The sequence below is a fragment of the Hydra vulgaris genome, chromosome 13 (genome assembly GCF_038396675.1).
Source record: "Hydra vulgaris chromosome 13, alternate assembly HydraT2T_AEP".
NCBI lineage: Eukaryota > Metazoa > Cnidaria > Hydrozoa > Anthoathecata > Hydridae > Hydra > Hydra vulgaris.
The window spans coordinates 14,690,590-14,713,490 of NC_088932.1; the positions used below are offsets into that span (position 1 = coordinate 14,690,590).

The window sequence follows — 22,901 nt, forward strand, 5'->3', positions numbered from 1 at the left end:
TTTAAATTTACATTCAGTTATAATTTTAATATAAAACTGTTTTCTTGTTTTTTCCAGTTTTGAGAAATTCTTAGAAGTGTTAATAGCTTGTATTTTTATTTTTTATTATTTTCATTTAACCACCTACTGTATAACTTTTTTAAAAAGTTAAACTAAAAAATTGTTTAAAGTTTGAAAGGAAGAATAGAAATCATTTTTAAATGTTTTCTCCTAGAGTTTGCTTGGAAATGTTTCTCTGTTTTTTTACATTCCACGAATCTAATGAGTATTTCAATGTTTTCTCAATTTAATGAGTATTTTAATGTTTTCTCAATTTAATGAGTATTTCATATTTTTCTCAATTTAATGAATATATCAATGTTTTCTCAATCTAACAAGAATTTCAATGTTTTCTCAATCTAATGAGTATTTTCTCTATCTAATGAGTATTTTTAAACCAGTATACAGTAAATTGAAACTTTAATGGACACACAAATAGGAAAAAATTCAAAGGTAAGACAGATATTTGGACTGACATAATGCAATCCTTAGTATTCTCTGTGCCAAAACATTATTGTCCTCAAATTTCATGCAAACTTTCTAATTTTAATCGAAACTTTTACAGTTAAAATATATTTTTGAATTTTAGTAAATTCAATTTTAAGGCCAATTTAAACCTAAGTTTTGTCAATCTACATTAAAACATTTTGTATATCTTATTGGGCATTGGTTCCGATTACCAATGTATGAGCAACGGCATTTAGTGCGTTATATTCTTTGTTAAATTTTATTGAAGTTCAATCAAGAAAGTCTTGTGTGACATGTGATTTTTTTGTTAAAGTGAAAAAAAAGTTCTTTTCTTTTTTTGCGGTTTACGTTGCTAAGTACAGGTATATAACAAGTATGACAAGAAAGACGAATTTGTAGCGTGAATGATTTTACATTAATGATATTATCGACAGTCAACTACGACGGGTTGAGAGTATACTATAAATTACGTTTTGTGATATGCCTAAGTGACAGTAACGTTGATCTGCTTTATTATTATGGTTGGAACTTAATGGCTAAGTAGCTCAGTTATTTAGAGCATCAAACGAATTATTAAAAGAACTTGTTGGTTCACAAAACGAAGTGATGGTGCAGTTGCGGCGCAATAGTTAGAGATCTTGCTCAGAACCAAGGGGTCCGAGGTTAGGCACCAGGCTCAAGCCCATTAAGCAATATTGGCAAGGAAAAAAGTTTCAACATCTTAGTTAAAAGTTCTTTCTTGGTGCTCAACGATCAGACCAAAAAGACTTTTGGGAGCACTCTAATATTGCCTAAAAAGTAAACCGATCTGTTGTGCAAGACGAGTTCAAATCCAGTCACCGCTAACTCATTGCTTGGGTAAAAAATTTTTTGATGTATTATATAACCGTAAGTATTAAAAAAATGCTTTATTTCAGTTTATTAAAAAAGTTTATTTAGTTAATAAAAGAATTTAGCTTTATTAACTGAAAACAAAGATTTTTAAGTAAATAAAACAAATGGAAACGTACTTTTGTAAATCATGGTCAGCACGCCGAATTACTTTAAGTATTTTTTTTTATCGACACTTATTACCAAATTACTAAGTATGTTATTTTTATTTTTTACTTTTTCAGTTTAAAGGAGTGTCACTTACATTTTATAAATTTAAGTCACGAGTTTTAAAAACTTTACACAACAAAACATAATAGTTTCATGAGCTAAAGTTCTTAACACAAACAAAACCGAAAGGATTATGTGCCTTAAGATATTTCTGGAAGAGACATAACTTTAGAAGGCATTATCACTAGTGAATGTAAAATTAATTTTAGAAGCATTTTATTTGTTTAACTATGACAACGCTTTAATGTAAATTAACTCTCAATCAACTTTTAAAAATCATAGTCATAACATAGCTATTTACTTTAAAACAATTATTTGTTTTGCAGCGTTGCTAATCTTTCTTAGTATATATATTTGCTTCATCAATTAAACAGAAAAAAGTAAAGCTAGTCTGCATAACCCATCAAAGTTGTTACAAGTGTTTATTAGGTATTTTTTAGTTAATAACCAATATTCGTATTTATAATTTGTAAAAACTATAGTTTATAATAAGTGGAGAAAATTATTTTAGCTAATAACATTTTTTCTTTCGTTGAGTAAATTCTATACTGAATATATTATTATCATCATTTTTACGAAAGCTTTTTTTTTGTATGTTGTACTATTTCAATAATGTTGTTATATTTAATATTGTATGATATTACTTAAAATTTATACTACTTGATAAAAAAAATTTTTTTTTCTATATTTAAAATTTTGATCCCTTTTTTTAACCATTTTTTTTTAAACTCACACAAATTTTGGATTTTATTCTAGCTATTTAGTATTTATAAAATCATTTTTTAACATAAATAATTTACTTTATACTACAAGTAAACATTTTATTTTCTTCAAAAAATTGTTTTAAATATTAAAATGACATTTCTTCCTCATTCCGCACTTTTACTAGTTGTTTGCTGTTTTGTTGTTTTCTTGTTTTTTGTTTCAAATAATTTTCTTTGTAACTGCAATTTAAAATTGATTTTAAAGTTGCCGTTTGACATAAACTAACAAAAAACTAACTAAAACTAACATAAAATTAAAACTAAAATAAATAAAATAAAACTACTAACATAAATAAACATAAATAAACATAAATAAAATAAAAACTAACATAAATTTACAATCCAGTTTTTCAAAATGGATAGAATTTTATTGTATCTTAGGGCACCAGCCCAATCTAAAATCATTTCTAGCATTTTTAAGGCAAAAAGAAAGTAAATAAAATTAACTAGTTTATAATTTCAATATTCTTTATTTTTTATTTACATCTTGTGAAGATATTAACAGATATATGTTTACCCAACCTGCACATCTAGCTTTATATTCGGATTAAGAATCTGTATAGACACGTGTTTGTCACGGTCCAGACGTAAACCAAAAACACGTATATATTACGCGCAGTTTTACTTTAGTTTAGCATGTGTTTTTTTTGAGCTTTTAAAGTCAAATTTATCAGTAGTTTTCTTATATTAAACTTGATAAAATATAATATGTCGATTCCGTAACGGTGAAACCTAATAGATTTTAACTGATATTTTTGGTAAATAGTAGTAGTTAATTTAACGAAATAAATATCAATGTTGGCACGTTTTATTAAATTTGTTTTTGAAAGTTTTAAAGATGCAGCAGAAAGCAAGAGTACATTTTTTCTAAGTTGTGCAGACTAGGTAGTGTAGGTACTTACTAACTGTTCGGAATAAAATATAGTACTTGAAAAAAAAATTTTAATTTACATTTCTTAGATTCATACAGCTGTAGATTGGGCAGAGTTCCTTTTTTAATCTTTATTGTTATTTCACTTTTTCAAACATCATAGTGGGCATGCGCCGTCTGTTAGACATCCGTCGGACGTTTTACGGATATCTGGACGTCCAGGAGACGTCTTACGGACGACCTACGGACAACGCATGCCCACTGGATAACATTACTATTATTATTAAAAACTTCGCGCAATAATAAAAAAAAAGTTTTTATTATTGTTTGCAGTTATGTTCCTTCAAAGTTATTTATCTAACTCTCTCCCTATCCCTGTCAGTTATGTTATGTTATGTTTTGTTTATAAAAAGTTATTTATCTATCTCTGTCTCTATCCTTGTTAGTTGTTTACTCCTTATATTAACAAAAGCAAATAAGTGACAGGGATAAGTGCTGAGAGAATATAATCGAGTTAAGTGAATAACTGAGACAAAATGATTCTACATAATAGTTTGGAGTGTTGACCAATTTTTTTATCGGGAATGATTTAAAATTTTTTTCTTTAGTTTAAGGAGTACTTAAGATGTATTTAAAATGTAAAAACTTCAAATAATTTTTTTTTTCTTAAGTTTCTTAACTAAAACAATCTTTAAAAAGTTTTTAACTAAAGCTATTTTTGAAAAGAAACGAGCTTTTTCTACCCTGCCGTTTTGTTATATAGAAATTAACGAATGTTTAAAATTAATCTTAATTAACAAAAAAAAAAGAACACACTCTCAGAAAAATACGATATTAGCAATTTAAAGAACAACGAATTAAAACAACTAAAATAAGATTATTTATAAAAGAAATCTGTGATGATGTTGAGTTGTTAAGAAGTTTTGTAGGTTGGTTTGAAATATCGCCTGAGTGTCCTTTTTTCGTTTAATAAAACTAGGTGCTTCTTACATACTGCTTTTGTATGTAAGCTTGACAAAGTCAACGTTTTGACTTGAAATTTTTTACATATATCGTTCACTAGTTTTATTTAAACATTGAGTAAATTTATTTTAGGTGCCCAAGAAAGTCCTTACGGTCATATTAAAATTTCACGCCTCCTTCCTTACTGTTGTTATAAAACTTGCCCTTAGTAGTGTTAAACCACGGATCTCCAGCTTATGAGGCAAGCGCGGTAACCACTGCGCAACGGCTGCATAAATTTGTGCTCACTTTGTTTTTTAACTCGTAGCAGTGCTTCTGTGTTGTCAACAACTATTAGTTTGCCAAGTATTTGAATTTTAATTTAGCATTTTCCCTTTGAAATTGGAAAGTCTAATTTTTTTAACAATTATTTTTGAAAATTTCTTTTTTTTTTTGAAAGTTTTTCTCTGCATAACATGTGGTATTTGAAGTGAAAATTGATGCAGCCTTTACATTGTTTCTTCCGTTATAAGTACCAATAGAAAATATTTTGTAGAATAATCCCCGTTCATCGGCAATATTTCTGATAAGGGTTGAAACATTGTCACTGGCGTGTCGTTCCAATGTTTGATGAACACCTAAGGCAAATAAGTTCAACATCCAGTTGTTATCCATTAAATGGCATGTTAAACCAAAGTAACTGACTTTACCCATTGAAGACCAATGATCATAGGTAATTGCTATACTAGTAGCCATATTTACGAGGTCTAATGTGTTTTTCCTCTCATCTTCATTGAGTGTTTGCATTTTTTAATACAATTGTGTTTTGACAAGGAAGACTGTAGCTGTAGTCGGAAGTTGCTGTTAGAATGACATCCGTCAAAGCTGGATCTGTAGAAATTTGTTCATTTTCGCCATTTTATGATTTAATACTGCCGCAAATTGTAAGTTGTTTCGACGAATTCGCGATCTTGCTTTGATGTTTACTAGTAGTTACAAAGAACATGTATTTATTGTTCAATTAATGGTGTAGCATTGTTAGACTTCGGTGATATTCAAGTTCCTGGGAACAATATTTACAGATAACCAGTTTTTTAGACTCTTCTTTAAAAATAAAGTCTTCCTTGACGATAGATTGATTGCAGGTTGAACACATTATTTCAAGTATTAATAAATAAATTTGGTTAGGAAAAGTTAATTTAATTTTGGAAATTTAATAAATTAATTGACAAAATAACAACGCCATCAAAACAAATTATTAAAAAATAACTTTCGTTAGGAAAAGTTATTTTAACTTTGGAAATTTAATAAATTAGTTGAAAAAATAACAACGCGATCAAAACAATTTTGAAAATAAAAAGTATAAGGTTAGAGAGACAAACTTGAGACAATCACAACAAAATGGCGTCATCACGTGAGTAAACATTGAGTAGAAATAAGAAATTGATATAGAAATTTCATTAGTGCTCAAAAAATTATTTTTGATGCTAATCTAAATTGAATCGCTAAAAAAGTTTATGATCTAATCTAATCTAATCGACAAAAAAAATTTATGAGTTAGATAATTTGATCTTATCTTTAATTTTTCTTATTTGATCGGTTTCAGCAAACAAGCCCTCATAACAAAATATAATTTTACCTTTAAACGTTACAGACTTTTTTCAAGATTTTAACTTCATGTTTTATAATCAAAAAACTTTAAAACTATTGTTCTTGATTTATTTTATTTTTAACTCCAGTTAGATCCGCTCGTTCAACTTTCATTTTGTTTATATCTAATTACTCTAGAAACATTTTTTTAATTTTTTGCATTATTTCTTTTTTTTTTTGAGCAATTTTAATTTATCCATGGGTTTCTAGTTGCTATTTTATAAGAAGAATCATTATTGTCTTAGTATCTGATTGTTAGGTTTCTCATAAATGTGTCATTATATAAACTGACATTTTCTTTTAAAAACTTAAAATAACGACCATTAGGTTTACTATTGTTAATAGAAAGGTGGATTTCAATCTTTGTATATAAAAAAGTTTAATACAAAAATTAATGTTGTAATTTTTTTATTATATTTAACAACTTTATTATAGTAAACTACGAACTAAACATTAGAAAATAACTAAATATAGACCTTTATTTCAATATTGATAAAAACAATGTTGCATGTAGTTTTATGTATACCTTTAAACTTTTTTCTTCAGGGTAAAATGCTTCATTATGTACTATTGACATTACTTATTGGTGGATGTAGATGCAACCTTATAGTTGAGATTGATAGCATCAATGGGAATGATGGCATTGCTTGCACTATGGGTACATTAAAAACACCATGCAAAAGCTTAAACTACGTCTTTTCAAATATTAAAAACATGAGCTATTCAACTTTAAAGATTTTAAAGGGAGAGCATATACTTTTTACGGAGGTTCGGGTAAATGGTATTGTTTCCATGGAAATTGTTTCTTTTGACAACGCTTTGCTCAAATGCGTTAATTCATCTGGACTAACATTTATTTCTTCAAGTAATGTTACTGTACGGGGAGTTACACTTAAACATTGCGGTGCAAAACATAATAAGATTGAATACAAAAACAAGGGAAGTTTTTATCATCCTTTCATGAGCACGGCAATTTGTTTTAATAAATGCAAAGATGTTGTTATAGATAATGTTATATTCCAAGAAAATGAAGGTGTTGCTCTTGCTTTCTTTGATGTTGGCAATTCCGTGCAAATTTACCAATCATTTTTTGATTCTAATGTAAATTATTTAACAAAAGAAAATATTTCAGTGGGTGGTGGGGTGTATGTGGAGTTATCCAATTACACAAGTTTAAACTCATTTAATAATACAGATACCAAATACCTTATTAAAAAATGTAACTTTTCAAACAATTTTTTGGTCAGTGGATTAAAACAAACAGATATGTCCACCAAAGTTCAACAAAATATATATGCTAGAGGCGCTGGTCTCTCAATTGTGTTAAAAGGAGATGCAAGAAGAAACTTTTTAAACATTGTTGATTGTTTATTTATTAACAACACTGCTCTTTGGGGAGGAGGCATGTTTTTATATTTAGGAGAGAAATCCGAAAACAACTCACTATTATTCAATGGCTGCATATTTGAAGCAAATAAAGCCGTTTTAGCCGGTGGCGGTATTCGTGTTTATGAGGAATCCAAGCAAACAACATCGTTAAAAGAAAATAATATTAAACTAGAAAACGTATCATTCAAAAAAAACTCAGCCATATGGGGAGGAGGAATCTCCATTAAAGGTGCAACACACAACAAGTATGAGGATTGGACAATTAATACCGTTTTTGAAAAATGCATTTTCGATGAAAACCATGGCACTGTAGGTTTTGCAATTGGCCTTCACACACGAAATTTTAAAACAAAGATATTCGATAGAGGAGTAACGTATCGGGTTGTAATGAACAATTGCTTATTTAATAAGAATCAAATGACTTTATCTGAAGATAAAAAAGTCAGAGGTCAAGGTTGTATTTACTTCAAAGAAGCTTTTCTAGTGCTTACTGGAAACAATAGTTTTTCATGCAATCAAGGAACAGCTATTGTGTTGGAATCTGCATCTCTAACATTTGGGAGCTCAAGCTATTCTGCATTTCAAAATAATACGGGAACAGAAGGAGGTGCAATTGCTTTGTATGGAACGTCATGGTTAGAGCTAGAAAAAGCTTGTAGCGTTTTGTTTGATCGAAATTCGGCATTGCGAAGAGGAGGTGCATTATTTGTTAAACATGCTGGTCCTCCTCGAGTTGGCTTTCAAAATACAGAATTACAATCTTCTCCATGTTTTATTCGCTATAATAATATGGATACTTTTGAATGGCCTGTTAATATAACTTTTCGTGAAAACTATGCTCCACCAAGTTCAGGGAACTCTATATACGCTTCAACACTACAATATTGTCGCTCCGATGGCGAGAGTCGCATGAACTCAACAGCTCTAGTCTGGCCTTTTATAAAGTACGAGAATGTGAGAACAGATCCAGAAATTGTAACAAGTCCCATAGAACTAAACTTTAATAAAGAACAATGGAACGTTTCACCATTCTACCCTTTTTCGACAGATGTCCACCAAATAGATGAACGCGGTCAAAGTGTTTATGGTTCCGTAAAAATAGATATAAATAGCGAAAATAAATCTGTAACTTTAGATCCTCCAAACTACGATTTTATTGTGAGAGACAAAATTTCCAAACTAAAGTTATTGGGGAAAACGCTATCAAAGTTTTCCGTGACATTGATTACTAATAACGATCAACTAGTTGTTTCGCCAACATATAATGTTTCCTTAAGTTTATGCTTACCAGGCTTTCGCCTTAGAGAAAATAAATGTGTTTGCATGGATGCCGAGGTGGGAGATGTAGTTCATTGTTTAGAAAATGGAACGGTGTATGTTTTACGAGGCAAGTGGGGTTATGTAAATAGTAAAACCAGTTTGCTTGAAACTGTAGTTTGTCCGCAATCATATTGCAAATGCCATAGTGGTATCGAAGAATATTTATGCCAGTTTGATGTAAAAGAACAATGTTCTGAAAATCGTCGAGGAAGACTTTGCAGTCAATGTGCTAAAGGGTATAGCGTGGCTTTTTTTAACGAAGATTGTAAAATCTGCACTACAAAATGGTGGCTAATCATTTTACTATTATTAACTACATTTGTATTTTCTATTGTGTTTGTTATTGCTCTCAGCTTTGTCAACGTGGATGAGTTTTTTGGATATTTTAATGTTTTCTTTTATTGGTACCAAATGATTGATTTGGTTATTCCTATAAACGTACAGCTTACCCGAGGTACACTGTTTTTAATTGGTTTTATCTCTTTAACTGGAACTGGTGGTAACGCAGGCATTTGTTTAATTAATGGACTGGATAACTTAGTTAAAATTGCACTAAATTACGTGCCAATTGCTATATTCCTTATTACCGCATTTGCGTTGCATTTTGACTGTATATGGAAATGTTTTCGTTGGAATAACTCTAAAAATCTATCTGAAGAGGAAGCTGATAATAGGCGGAAAAGATCCCGTGGGAGTTCAATAAGCTTTGTAATAGTGGTAACGTTTTCTCAGATTATTATAGTTTCTTTTAAACTTCTTCAATCTGTTGAAATTGATGGTCAGCTTTATTTACACAAAGCAGCGTTTGCTAGGTACTTTCGACACCCTCATATATATTACGGACTACTTGCTTTGTGTTTTTTATTTGTTATGCTCGTATTCACATTACTTTTACTTTTTAATCCTAAAAAATTTATCTTAACAAATTTTACACGTATTGGAATAATATATCATAAATACGTTGTTCCTGTTTTTGATGCGTTGAAGAGCTGCTTTGATAAATCAAAGTTAATTGGGAACGATAATAGCCAACAAGAAAAAAAAATAAAAGAGAGCTCAAAACAAAAGCGAGGGTTTGCAACTTTTTATTTCATCCTCAGAGCTCTAATGATTTTCATTTCTGTTTTTGCTCCTAACGAAATTATTAAGCTTGTTGTCTTTTCGTCGGTATCTGTTATATCTCTAGGAATTTTTGCCTCATTTCAGCCTTACAGAGAACGTTGTTTTAACATTTGGGATACGCTCGCCTTAATTTTAATGTGTATTGCTACCTTAATTAGTTTAGTTCTAAACGTTCCATTTTCTGCAAGTCAGACTCAATTGAATGCTATTAGAGTGTTGTTGGAAATCATTATTTGGTTGCCATTTGTAACCTTAATTTTAAGGCTTGGTTGGAAATGGCGAATACTTTTGTATAAAAGGTTATCAAAAAGACCCAGTTTAATAGAGAAAAACGGTATGTTTTGTTATAACTATATGGGTAATACTATAAACTATTTCGTGGTAACTTTTCGTTAAACTATTTCTATAAACTTTTCTTATAAACTTTTTCTATAAACAATTTCTATAAACTATTTCTATAAACTATTTCTATAAACTTTTTCTGTAAATTTTCTATAAACTTTCTATAAACTATTTCTATAAACTTTTCTATAAACTATTTCGTGGTAGCTTTAATAATTTTTTTCATATATCAAACGTTTAATTTTGAATTGACTGCTTTTATCTTATTTTTTTTTTTTTTTATATATCAAACTTTTAACTCAACATTTTATTTTTGAACTTTCTTGTTTCAAGTTTCTTGTATTTTCTAAAACAGTTATATAAAACTGAAATTCGTATATTACTATTAACAGAATAATAATGATTAATACGACGTTGGGGTGAGATTTATAAGATATTTATAAGGTTAACAGTGGGTTACAGCTTTTACAGCAAAAAACAAAAATAAAATTAAAAAAATTATAATGCGTATATATATATATATATATATATATATATATATATATATATATATATATAATGTTTAAATTAATAAAATAAATCAGCTTCATTAAGCTAACTTGTTTTATTAATTTATAATTATGAATATAAATACAGTTAATGTTTATTGTCGTTTTATTTATGATTTATTCATGTATAACACACATTTTACGTAGAGTGGCAGCTGGCACTGTAGAATTTCATATTTTTAATATTGCACAACAATAAAACATGCTGAACAATTTATTGCTTTATTTTTATATATGCGGCCCACTTTTGTTCAGGAAATTGTATTTTGGCCCACCAACCGACTTAGATTAATTAAGAAAATGAAATTTATTAACTTTGTTATTTGATTAATCATAATTCTTTTTCAATGTTTGACTTACTCTTTCAGTTTTGGTTAACTATTTAAAGCAGGGGCGCCCAACCAAAATCGGTCGATTGGCAAAAATGCAATTTACTGAGGTGAAAGCACTTATAAGAATAAGGCAACAAATTATTCAAAAAACATTATTATCTTGCAATATTTAGGATATGCAATTTTACAGTGCCACCAGCGAATGTACAAAAAAGTTGTGTTTCACATATATCATAATTACAACTACAATAAACATTAGTTTTACTGTATTTATAATCACCCTCAACACCTTACCTTCCTCCCTAGTCACAAGGGTTAAAATGTTATTGCTACAAATATACTATAAATATTCATAGCGGTTTGTTCACAACTTTTATAAGATTAATTTTATTTTTGTATTTTACCAGAGATTTTGTTAATATCAACAATGTAGTCGACGCGCATCGCAGCTGGTTGGTCATGTTTTAACAGGTTTAATATGGAAAAAATATTACGCATCGTTTCAAATGCTGATATAATGCACATTGCAAAATGCCTTAAATTTGCAAATTTATCTTCGGCAATATATTTTTGATAATAATCAACCTTATTTCCTTTGTAGAGATATTTTTGCTCAATTTGAGTTTCAAGTTTGATTGCAAATCTATTAACTCCATTTTTGTAGGCGCTGATTCCACCTCTATATTAATTTGAGCTAAGAATGATTGAAATTTTTTGTCAAACTATTGCATGAATGAGAATCTAGTTGTGAATTCTTTAAGTAATTTTGAGGTGTCATTAGAATATTACACTAATATACTGTTTTATACATCAAATTAAAATTATGGATGTTAAAATTTCAAACGCTTGCATTTTCTGAATAAACAATACCTTAATTATATTACTTTACAATTAATGAAAACTTCACAGTAGTATTAAATATAATTTATAATTTTTTAAAATATATAAAATAATTTATAAAATTCCATGTTTCAATTGTATATAATCAAATTGACTAAACTATATAGACAGTTGAAAAATTCAATTCGACTGCAAATAGATTTTACATGAGCCACGGGTTTGGCATGATTGATTGTCACTTAGACTCTTAGCATGTTAAAGCATCTTGCCTTTGAATACACTGGAATGGGCCAACATGTCTCGTGGGCAAACGTGCTCTGGTCTTCCCTAACCATAAATCAATAGTAAATACAAATGTTTAACATACTTAAAAGAGATATACATGGGGATAGATGTATTAATATTTAAAATGAATAAATATATAATGATTGGAGGCACAAGATAAAGAAAAAAAGATTAATTATTCGTGTAAAAATAAATAATAAAGTGGTGGTAATAAACTTCTACTCAGATTCGCATTTATTATAAGCACCAATACCTAGTTTATCTCGTCAGATAAATATCATCGCCATTTATGGTTTACCCCGCGATATACGCCTACTCCATACTGCAGTAAAAAAGACTCACAAAGAAGAGCCAAAACCCTGATTTCACCGAAATTTGTTAAGCACTAATATTTTTGAAGAGGTGATATGGATAATGAGAGTAGTGGATTCAATACCAAATAATATAACTAATTTAAAATAAAATAACATTTATATATATATATATATATATATATATATATATATATATATATATATATATATATATATATATATATATATATATATATATATATATATATATATATATATATATATATATTTACATTTATATATATGTATATACACTACTTCAGTACCAATGTGATAAATGCTGTTAGATGAAACTTTAATAAAAATACAACAAGTTTGACAATTTGGTACTTTTTGCATAAATAAATTCAAGATGATAAAATGTGGAAATATATAAAAAGTTATAAAAACAAAGAAACAATTTTTTAGTTTTTTGAGTTTTAAGCAACATTTCCGCTAACTCTCTCGTAAAATATTTGGCATCGAAAACAAGAAAAGAAAAGGTTTATTTATATTTTTTGCTTTTGCGGTATCTTTCGGCAAATTGATTATCTAATGAAAAATTTATTCAAAAACTTTATTAGAAATAATATTATGAATCTAAATTAATTGTATTATGTTTTGTTTAATTATATTGTATATTATTGTACTTAATTTTATTTACATAATATAAATTAATTACATTATATAAGTATATTTGTAGTTATCTAATAAATTAGCAAATAATTTTAGACTTAAAAATTACTTAACTAATTTTAGTTAGTTAATAAATTAGTCGACTAATTTTATTTAGATTTAAACCATAGTCGATTTTGTTTTGGTTAACTTAAAAGATAGCTAAAATTAGTTTAACTACAATGTTAGTCGACTACTTTTAGTTTAGTTAGTAATGATTTAAAGTTTTTGTCACAACACTTAAAATATGCACATTTTAACGTAACATTAAATAAAAACAAACTTATTTGAAAGAAAACACATTATTTATGATAATGATAACAACAACAAAAAAATACCAACAAATAACTGAAATATTTAAAGTTATAATTTTCTTTTAGATAACGCGTCAGTTAGTGGCTTTCCTTTCAGAGTCATCGAACAAATATCTAATGAGAACATTGATGAAAACCAAGTGAAAAGTTCATAAATTTTTAAAATGATTTTGTATTGTGACAGCTATGTTTTATCAAATATATCATTAAATATATTAAACAAACAATTTTTTAAGAGTGTTAACAAGTTTTTAACAATAAGCATTGTGAAGGTAGAACATTGCCTCACTCTTTCCAGCATCACCAAAAATAATTTTTAAATAAAGATTAAGTTGTTTACAAGCTTGAAGCTGAAAATAACTGCAACAGTTCTTGCAGTCAATTTCAGACAACCCTTTTTTTAATGCCAAAAAGACGTGTTTTCCACATTTCATAACTGTTGGACTTTGAGTATTTCACAAGGTTGAAAAGCGCACCTGCCTAAATATTTTTTCTTTTGGCTCTGTAAGTATGTGAAGTACCGTTCATACTATATAATGATACGAATAACTCGATTTTGAGAAATAGAGGAGACACGTCTTTTTGCCTAGGTAGGTTAGAATAGCGTTGTTAAACTTACTTTTGTAACTTTTATTTTAAATAGTGCTAAAGAACAAAAAAAATTTTAAACAATGATATTATTTTTGATTTAAAAATGATTTAACACTTTATAAAGAATGTTACTAATATATTAGGGTCAACATCATGTTTAAATTGAAGTTTAAAATCCAAGCTAGTAGATACTTGGATTTGTCAAAAGAAACTATAATTAAAGAAAAACTCTTTAGTGGCTTTAAAAAGTCTTTTTTTCAAATTTATTTGCTTCTTGTTAGAGCTTTAATAAAAAAAAAGTAAATATATACTTGTACAATAGGACACACGCAGATGCGATCAAAAAAAAGGCAAGTTGTCTTATCACTGAGCCCAGTTACACGTGATTTCATTAACGTTTTAAGCATTTTAAAGCATTTTTAAAAATGCGATAAATCAAGAGTTAAAAACTTTTTTCAATACATTGAAATGTTTTAGAGGAATAATTTTTTTGCAAGTAGTTTATAAAAAAGAGTAAATTTGGTTAAGGATAGTTTATTCGAGTTGAACCATTCAATTAAATTGGTGAATTTCTTATTGACTGTTTTAAATAGGAGGTTGATGTGACTGTTCGAGTAAAATAAGTTTAGGTCATCAGCGAATCAAATTAAAGTTATTAAATTGTAAACCTTATGGAACACGTTTATAAAAGATTGTTTAGTAATAATCTAATTTTTTGATTCGAGTCAATTACTGAGATAAAGATGAAAAGTAAATAAGGGTATGTTGGAGGAGGAGATAGCAGAATAAAAGGGCTTTATAATATAGATATTTTTTTTAAACAGCTAACAACATGCTAAATTATATTCTTTTTTGAAAGAAATATTAGCAAAACGACTTTTATTTTGTTTATGTATTAAATAATTGAATGACAATGACATGGTTATCAGTAAGGGGTAATGACGTGGCAGTATTAGTTGATGGTATTTCCACCACATTTCCACCACATTAGTTGATCGTATTTCCAGTGTAGCTAATTTTTTTTAACAGTTGTAAATCCATATGGTATATCATGATATATCCAATCAATATTGCTGTTATTTTTAACAACTACTTTGATGTTATCAAAAATGTTATCCCCTAATACGATTTTAGAAATTTTCTAAATATTCAAAATGCAAGATCTTTCTTTTTTGAAACAGTGGCTGAAGTTGACATGTCGGATTCATTTATGAATATATAAAATGAAAAAAATATATTCAAATGATTTGTTTGCATGTGGCGTTTTTGTTCCAGAAAGCATTTGATGCAGTTGATCATGAAAGCAGTTGACTATGTTTAATTAGAAAAATGGACCAAAAGATTAAGTTAGCTCTTTTAGTTTTTTAGTCAATATAAATGCGTCATTATAGAATTGCCTCATTACTTCCAACAACCACTATATTTGGCGTGTAAACCAATGGTTTTTTTCTTATCTTCAAAAACACTCCAATGATTTTCTTTTTGTCTTCAAAATAGAACACCATTTTCTTTTAATAATAGGATGGAACTTAGAATAATAAATTCTATATATGAGGTCCCACAAGATTATATGTAAGAAAAGTTGCTCAATCTACTCTTTGTTAATGATCTTAATAGCTGTCCAATGTCTGTCCAACGTAGGTGTCCCATGTTTTCCACAACTAACCAATTTGTTGATAATGTCAATCTGCTTTTAATAAATAAATCACTTTAAATGGTCCATCTAGTTTGTGGCGTCATACTACTGATTATAAAAAAACGCATATGTTAATAAAAAGATTTGCTTGTGTCAATGGTTGTTTTAAAAAAGCTATTAAACTGTTAAAAGACTTTATTGATTCAACAGTTATGGAGGAAAACTTTACAAATTTTAAATGACATTTTACTAGTTTTGAAGGAAAATAAAATTGACTTTTCATTTTCTAAATGTTAACAGTTCAAAAAGATACTCAATCAATTATTAAAAAAGTTTAAATTTATATAAGACTATAGTTAACTAACTTTTATATGTTTTTATGAAACAGGTTTGAAAAAATCTTTAAAAAACATTTTAAACAGTTTTTTAGTGGTTTTTTAGTTTATTAAGTACAACTTTTAGATTCTTTTTCTCAAAAACTTGCAAAATGCAAGTTCCAAATGACAATTTAAGGGTAATTAATTTATACTTTAAATAAGTTTTCAAAGTGTGTTTTTATGAGCATTTTTTAATATTTGAGTAGGGCAAGTTACATACACAAAGTATTATTAGTTTTACTGATCCTTGCTCAGTTTAAGACAAGGATTTGATGAATAATTGGGAGGTCCAGAAATTGAATATTTTTCAAAATTTTGTTTCAAAATGTCTTGTATAACAATTATGATTGATCAAAAACCGCCTACGTGTGTGAAAACAAAATAATAAAGTTTTAGTTTTTCCGACCACTAAAAACAGACCTAACTACTGTGTGAATGACTAATAAGACATTTGCTTGTAAATGTATTTATCAACTTGAAGCAGTAACGACAAAGATATAAGCTGTAAACATTTGTAGCAATAGAGTGCCTCTAATTTTTTTTTCAAGAAAGTCCTATTTTGATCACTTTATTTGCAATGGAGCAAAAGATTAAGTTAGCTCTTTTAGTTTTTTAGTCAATATAAATGCGTCATTATAGAATTGCTTCATTACTTCCAACAACCACTATATTTGGCATGTAAAACTTTCAAAAAAATCCTTTTTTAATAAAGATTATTTGTATCTGTCTTTTAGATAAATACTAATTTTATTTATCAAATCAATTAATAGCATTGTGTAAAAATAATATACGGCTTTTTTTCACTTTTCAGTGCGAACACAGTTCGCATTCTTAGATAGACCTGTAATTAAACCGTTCATAGAATGCTTTGTTAATGCATAACATTCCTATATTAAAAGCAGCATATATTGTATCAACTTCACTTTAAGATATTAAAAAATACAATATTAAAATAAAATAATTAAATTAGTAATATTAAAATATTAAAAAATTAATAAATATCACAATATTAAAAGAAAAAAAAACAATGAATTTTTTAGGCTTTCTCCTTGATGAAAATGTCATGTAGAAAAATCATACAAACTTAATCGAAAATAAAATTTCTAAAAATATTGGTTTACTTTATAAGGTAAAATCAAATATGCTTAGAATACATCTATTTCTCTTTTATTCATTGTTTTCTCAATTATGCTAATATTGCTTGGTGCAGCACCAATAAAACAAAAACTAAAAAACTTCTCAACAAACAAAAGCATGCAATTAGATTAATATCCAATGCAAATCGTCTCTCGGATTCACAACCATTGTTTAAAAATCTCAAAATAATGAACGTTTACTAAATGAATATCTATCACATTTTAATTTTTATGTACAAAGTCAATAATGAAACGATCCCAAATATATTCAAAACCTTATTTAAAAAAATACTCCACAAATACCCTACTAAATATTCTATCAACAACTATATTCATGATAAAAGTTGTTATGAAGCCACCAAGTTTTCTTTAACCACTAGGGGGCCTCAAGTATGGAATGTACTAAATAATAACGAGATCAAAACGCTTGAAAAACTAAACATATTCAAATTAAAAATAAAAGAGTTAATTTTGTTCAATGTAAACATAGAAGACTTTTTCAAGAGCTATATTTATAAATGCGTCAACAAAATAGATTATGTTGTATATTTTCATGTTATATGGAAAGATTTAAAATTATAAATTGTTATTTATTCTACTTTTCATTTTTGTTGCAATACAAAAATGTAAATATGTTTTAATAAATTCTTTTAAATTCTTAATATTATATTTTTTAATACAATATTCTATTTTTATTTGTTTTTCAAATTTATTTAAAACATTTTTTATTTTACTTTCTACTTTTTTGTGATCTTATATATCAATATTATTATCGGAACTGCTTATTTATTATTCTTTTTTTACTTATTTATTTATTTATTTTTAATTTTTATAATATTTATTGACATATATTTGCATAACCGTATATGTGTATATGGTGTGAATGTATTATTTACGGAATTTAAGGGGCTTGGTGACAAGAAAATTGTGTCTTCTTCTTGTCCCAGCCATTGTTAAAATTTAAATACGAACTTATAAATATGTATTGACGGCCAACTAACAGAGGGAAAAAAAAATTAAAAAAGGTGCAATTCTATTTAACTCATCATTAGAATTTTCCCGAAGTCATCTTAACATAGAAAGGAATACTAGATTAAAAAAGCGTAAGAAAGGAATAATAGAAAGGAATACTAGATTAAAAAAGCGTAAAGATATACTTTCAGGTATTCCAGTAAAACAGAGATTAATTGATAAAAAAAAATTGCTAGAGTTAGGAGGAAATGTTTGCTAATACTACTGCATTAACAAAAACAACGATGAAAACAAAAATAACAGCAACAACAACAACAACAACAACGACAACAACAACAATAACAAAAACAACAACAAAAACAACAACAACATACACGAGACTAATGGTCAACAACATACAAGAGACTAATGGTGTTGTTTAGTTTCGTTGACCTTTGTTTTGTTTTTTTATTAAATAAAAATTTATTGCACGAAAAGTTTTTTAATTGATTGTTGTTTGCTTTATATTTAACGTTTTTTTAAAACAATGTTGCATCGTATTTTTTCATTTTATCATAAATATTGCAGGACAGCTAGAAGTGATGTCAATAAGACTTATAAAGTCTTCTTCCAAATTTAAAAATAAAACAAGTGTGGATGACAAAAACTCAAAAAAAGTTTAAGAAACTGTTTTTTGATTTTTTTATTATTTTGAAACAAGATTAGTCTCCCCTACAATAAACGAAAAGCCTTGTGCTCATAAAGGAACCAAACAATTATAATTTGGAATTTTCTTTTTTATCAAGAAAGATATACATTTAATAGACCAGAAAGAAAGCACAAATTTAGAAGTATCAGAAAATTTAACAGACCAAGAAAAAGCAACGATTTTATTATCCTAGCTATTAAATTAGAACAAGCTATTAAATAAGAACAAGCTATTGAATAGGAACAAGCTATTTAATAATCGAAACTATTAAATAATTGTATGGGCGTGCTTACTCTATTCCCTTTCTCGATCATATTTTTAAAAATATTTACGGGCTAATATAATAAACTCTTCAAGGGATTGCACACCGGCTACCATGATATTCAAGTATAGTTTTAATATAAAGTGCATAGTTTATTTCATTTTTTATGATTATACTTTCAAAGATGTTATGCCAGAACATTGCATTTATTTCACTATCTATATACAGCTTGCAAACATATTATTCCCGGATTTTGCAGCGTACTTTTGCTAAATTGTTTTAGTCGTTAACTAACGAAGCCCATTTCAAATCAATGTTTAGCCATTTGTACGAGCATTACTGGCGTCTGTTCTGCAACATCAGCAAGTTGAATTGATTTTTTTAAGCAGATCTGCAGATTTGCTAGCTATCAACTTTAAAAATGTTTTGCCTTAATAAAACGTTTTGTTTCTCGCGCGAAAAGTAAAAATATTGTAAACATTTGCATATATATATATATATATATATATATATATATATATATATATATATATATATATATATATATATATATATATATATATATATATATGTATATATATAAATATATATATATATATATATATTTATATATATATATATATATAAATATGTTTATATATAAATATACATATATATATATATATATATATATATATATATATATATATGTTTATATATAATTATATATATATATATATATATGTATATACATATATTTTTATATATAAATATTTATATTTATATATATATATATATATACATATATATATATACATATATATATATATATCTTTATATATTTATATATATATATATATATATATATACATATATAAAAATATGTGTATACATTTATATATATATATTTATATATATATATATATATATATATATATATATATATAAAGATATATATATATATATATATATATATATATATATATATATATATATATATATATATATATATATATATATATATATATATATAAGGTAAGTATGGGTATTAAGGCCCACCTAAAAAAATGAAAATGTAAAGAAATGCTGATTTTTTTTTGCTGCCAGTGATAAAACCATATAACTCTAATATTTTAATGTCGAAAAAAAGTTTCACAATTTATTTTTTCCCTAAGTTTGGATTAGTGGGCCTATTACCCGCCGGGCCTTAATACCCACACTTACCTTATATGTATATATATATATATATAAATTATATATATAAATTATATATATGTATATATATATATATATATATAAATATATATATATATATATATATATATTAGTTGTTTTTCTGCCTCTTATTAAAAAAAAATTAAGTAAGAAATACGCATAAAAATGGTCATTGTGGAAAAGACTTATCAAGACCCATATTTCACGGGACCAGTCAGCTGGTTTTCATTATTTACCGCTTAACTTACTAATAATCACTTTTAGTATTCTAAGTTATGGCCTTGAAAAGTTTATTCGTACGGTCCTATATTTTCTGGAGTCTTTCAAGAGTATAATCTTTGGTTAAATGATCGCCAAATCTAATTCTTAATCCTGACGTTAAATATTCTGATTATTGGTGTAGTTATTACCGGGCTATAATCACTACGATTGTTTTTAAGACTTTGTCATTTAATATAAGCATAAAGTTACTTATGTTTTGATTAAGCAAAATGCATGATAATATCATCTCTCAAATTCTCCTGCCACCGCCTTTGAAGACAAAACGAAAACGTAAATATGTGTGTCTCAAGATATTTTGCGACGAAACATGAGTTTAGGAGACGATAACCAGATACAGTTGATGAACTATTTTATAAGCGAAAGTTTATTTGATCACGATGATTTTTAAATAAACTTTTTTCTTAAGTAATTTATGAATATTACAGTCAACATGACAGTTTTAAAAAAAATTTATTTGCCTGTGTACTTTTTAACTAACACAACTTTTTAACTAAGTGTGTTTATTTATTGTGTCGTATCATTTATTTCTATTTATTTTTTAATTTGCTTGAACAAGTGAACCCAATATTTTTTGTTTTTTACACGTTTTTTAATCATTTTACCATCACATGTTCTTCATCATAAAAAGAAACACTTCAACATTTTATCATAGCTCTTATTGTTTCAAATGCTTACAAGGTATTATTTAAATTAATATTAGATTGTGATTTAAAATAATTATTTATAATGATAATAAAATGTAAACCAATTGTTTTAATTTATAAAATTTTCTACTTAGTTGCACAAACTTTATATTGACTTTATATTGTTTTGTTAAAAATTATTCGTGTAAAGCTAACTTTTAATACATTAGTATTGTTATTATGTATGTTTAGCTTCATTTAATCATTAGTTATTATTAGTAATTCATTTAGCAATTCATAAGTGCTTCGTAAGTGCATTTGCGGTTAGGCAAACCGCCAAAAAGAGGCTTAAGTTTTTGCCATAATTGAAAAATTTTATCAGACATTTTTTTTTTATCACATATTTCATTGTTTTATCACATATTTTGAAATTATTTTTCTTCTTTAAAACTAATTTTATGATTAAAAATAAGCTTGTGACATACTTATTTAAAACAAGCACGTTACATAGCTTAATTGTCGTTATATTGCGTAATAGAAAAAACTGCTTTTAATAATTGCTTCTACAATGTATTTTTGCTTTTTATTAAATCATTAAATTACAATGTAAAATGTAGATGATTTTTAGTTTAGCCATAAATTTTTTTATTACAAGAAACAAAACTCATATTCGAGGTTTGAATGCCCAATGGTATGTATTTATATGTTTATGGTATATATAGTATATATGGAATATATTTAAAAACTTAAATATGTATATAAACTTATGGACAAAGCTAGTTTAAAACTTAGCAAACTAAGGGCTAGATTTAGCAGTCTTAAAAGTAAAAAAAGTGAAGGTTTTGATAAAATTAGTATTGATATTGTCAATACAGTATTTGATATTATTGAACCTTCTTTATTTCGTGTTTTTGATCTTTCATTTGAGACAGGTATTGATCCTGACAAACTAATTATTGCCCGTATAACACCAATTTTCAAACATGGAGATAATTCAAATATTTTAAATTACAGGCCTTTATCTATACTTCATTGATTTTTAAAATTGTTAGAGAGAATAAGGTGCAATATGCTATATATTTATCTAACAGAAATTGACATGTTGTATTGCAAACAATTTGGTTTAAAAAACAATTGTTCAACTTGGTTTAAAAAAAAAATTTCAACTATTGCATGTTCCACTGAACATGCAATAGTTAAACTTTTTAATCAAATATCTAACACCTTTGATAATGACTGACAGTAGGAGTTGTCATTGATCTGTCAAAAGCTATCCACATTGTAAATCACAATATACTAAAAAAAAACTTGAAAACTACGGAGTTAAAAATAACAATTTAATTTGGTTTAAAGGGTATCTGGCAAATTGGAAGCAAATTTTATATTATGATCAAAACAGCACATTTCCATAATACATAACTTGCGGGGATCCTCGTGGCTCTATTTTAGGACCACTCTTATATCTATTGTACATAAATGACTTATACTTAGTAACAAAACTTTTAGACCCAGTTTTGTTTGCTGAAGATTACTATCATATTTGTTATCAAAGACATTTTAAAACACTTTTTAAAATAGTTAATGAACAGTTATGTAAAGTTAATGAACGGTTCGCAAGTATCAAACTTTCACTAAATATGGATAAAACAAAGTATATACTTTTCCATAAAGTATTTAAACCAGAAAACATTCCCCTACAATTACCAAATGTTATCATTAATAATAATGATATTAAAAGGAAACATACCTTAACTTTTTTGGACTAAAACTAGATGAATATTTACTATGTCATTCACATACAAATAG

General features: G+C 26.9%; 1 protein-coding gene across 5 annotated transcripts; it reads left to right on the forward strand.

Moving 5' to 3' along the window:
* Positions 1–1,872: 1,872 nt before the first annotated feature.
* Positions 1,873–13,558, forward strand: LOC136090250 (uncharacterized). 5 transcript variants are annotated; one of them, XM_065816491.1, is made up of 3 exons: positions 1,873–2,047; positions 6,382–10,000; positions 13,401–13,558. In XM_065816491.1, exons 2-3 carry the CDS (start codon positions 6,388–6,390, stop codon positions 13,487–13,489), a joined length of 3,702 nt encoding a protein of 1,233 aa, XP_065672563.1. In that variant the 5' UTR covers positions 1,873–2,047; positions 6,382–6,387; the 3' UTR covers positions 13,490–13,558. The 5 variants fall into 5 exon arrangements, with proteins under 5 accessions (XP_065672563.1, XP_065672565.1, XP_065672564.1 ...); XM_065816493.1 differs by having other exon boundaries at positions 1,931–2,064; XM_065816492.1 differs by having other exon boundaries at positions 1,973–2,037.
* Positions 13,559–22,901: the final 9,343 nt, after the last annotated feature.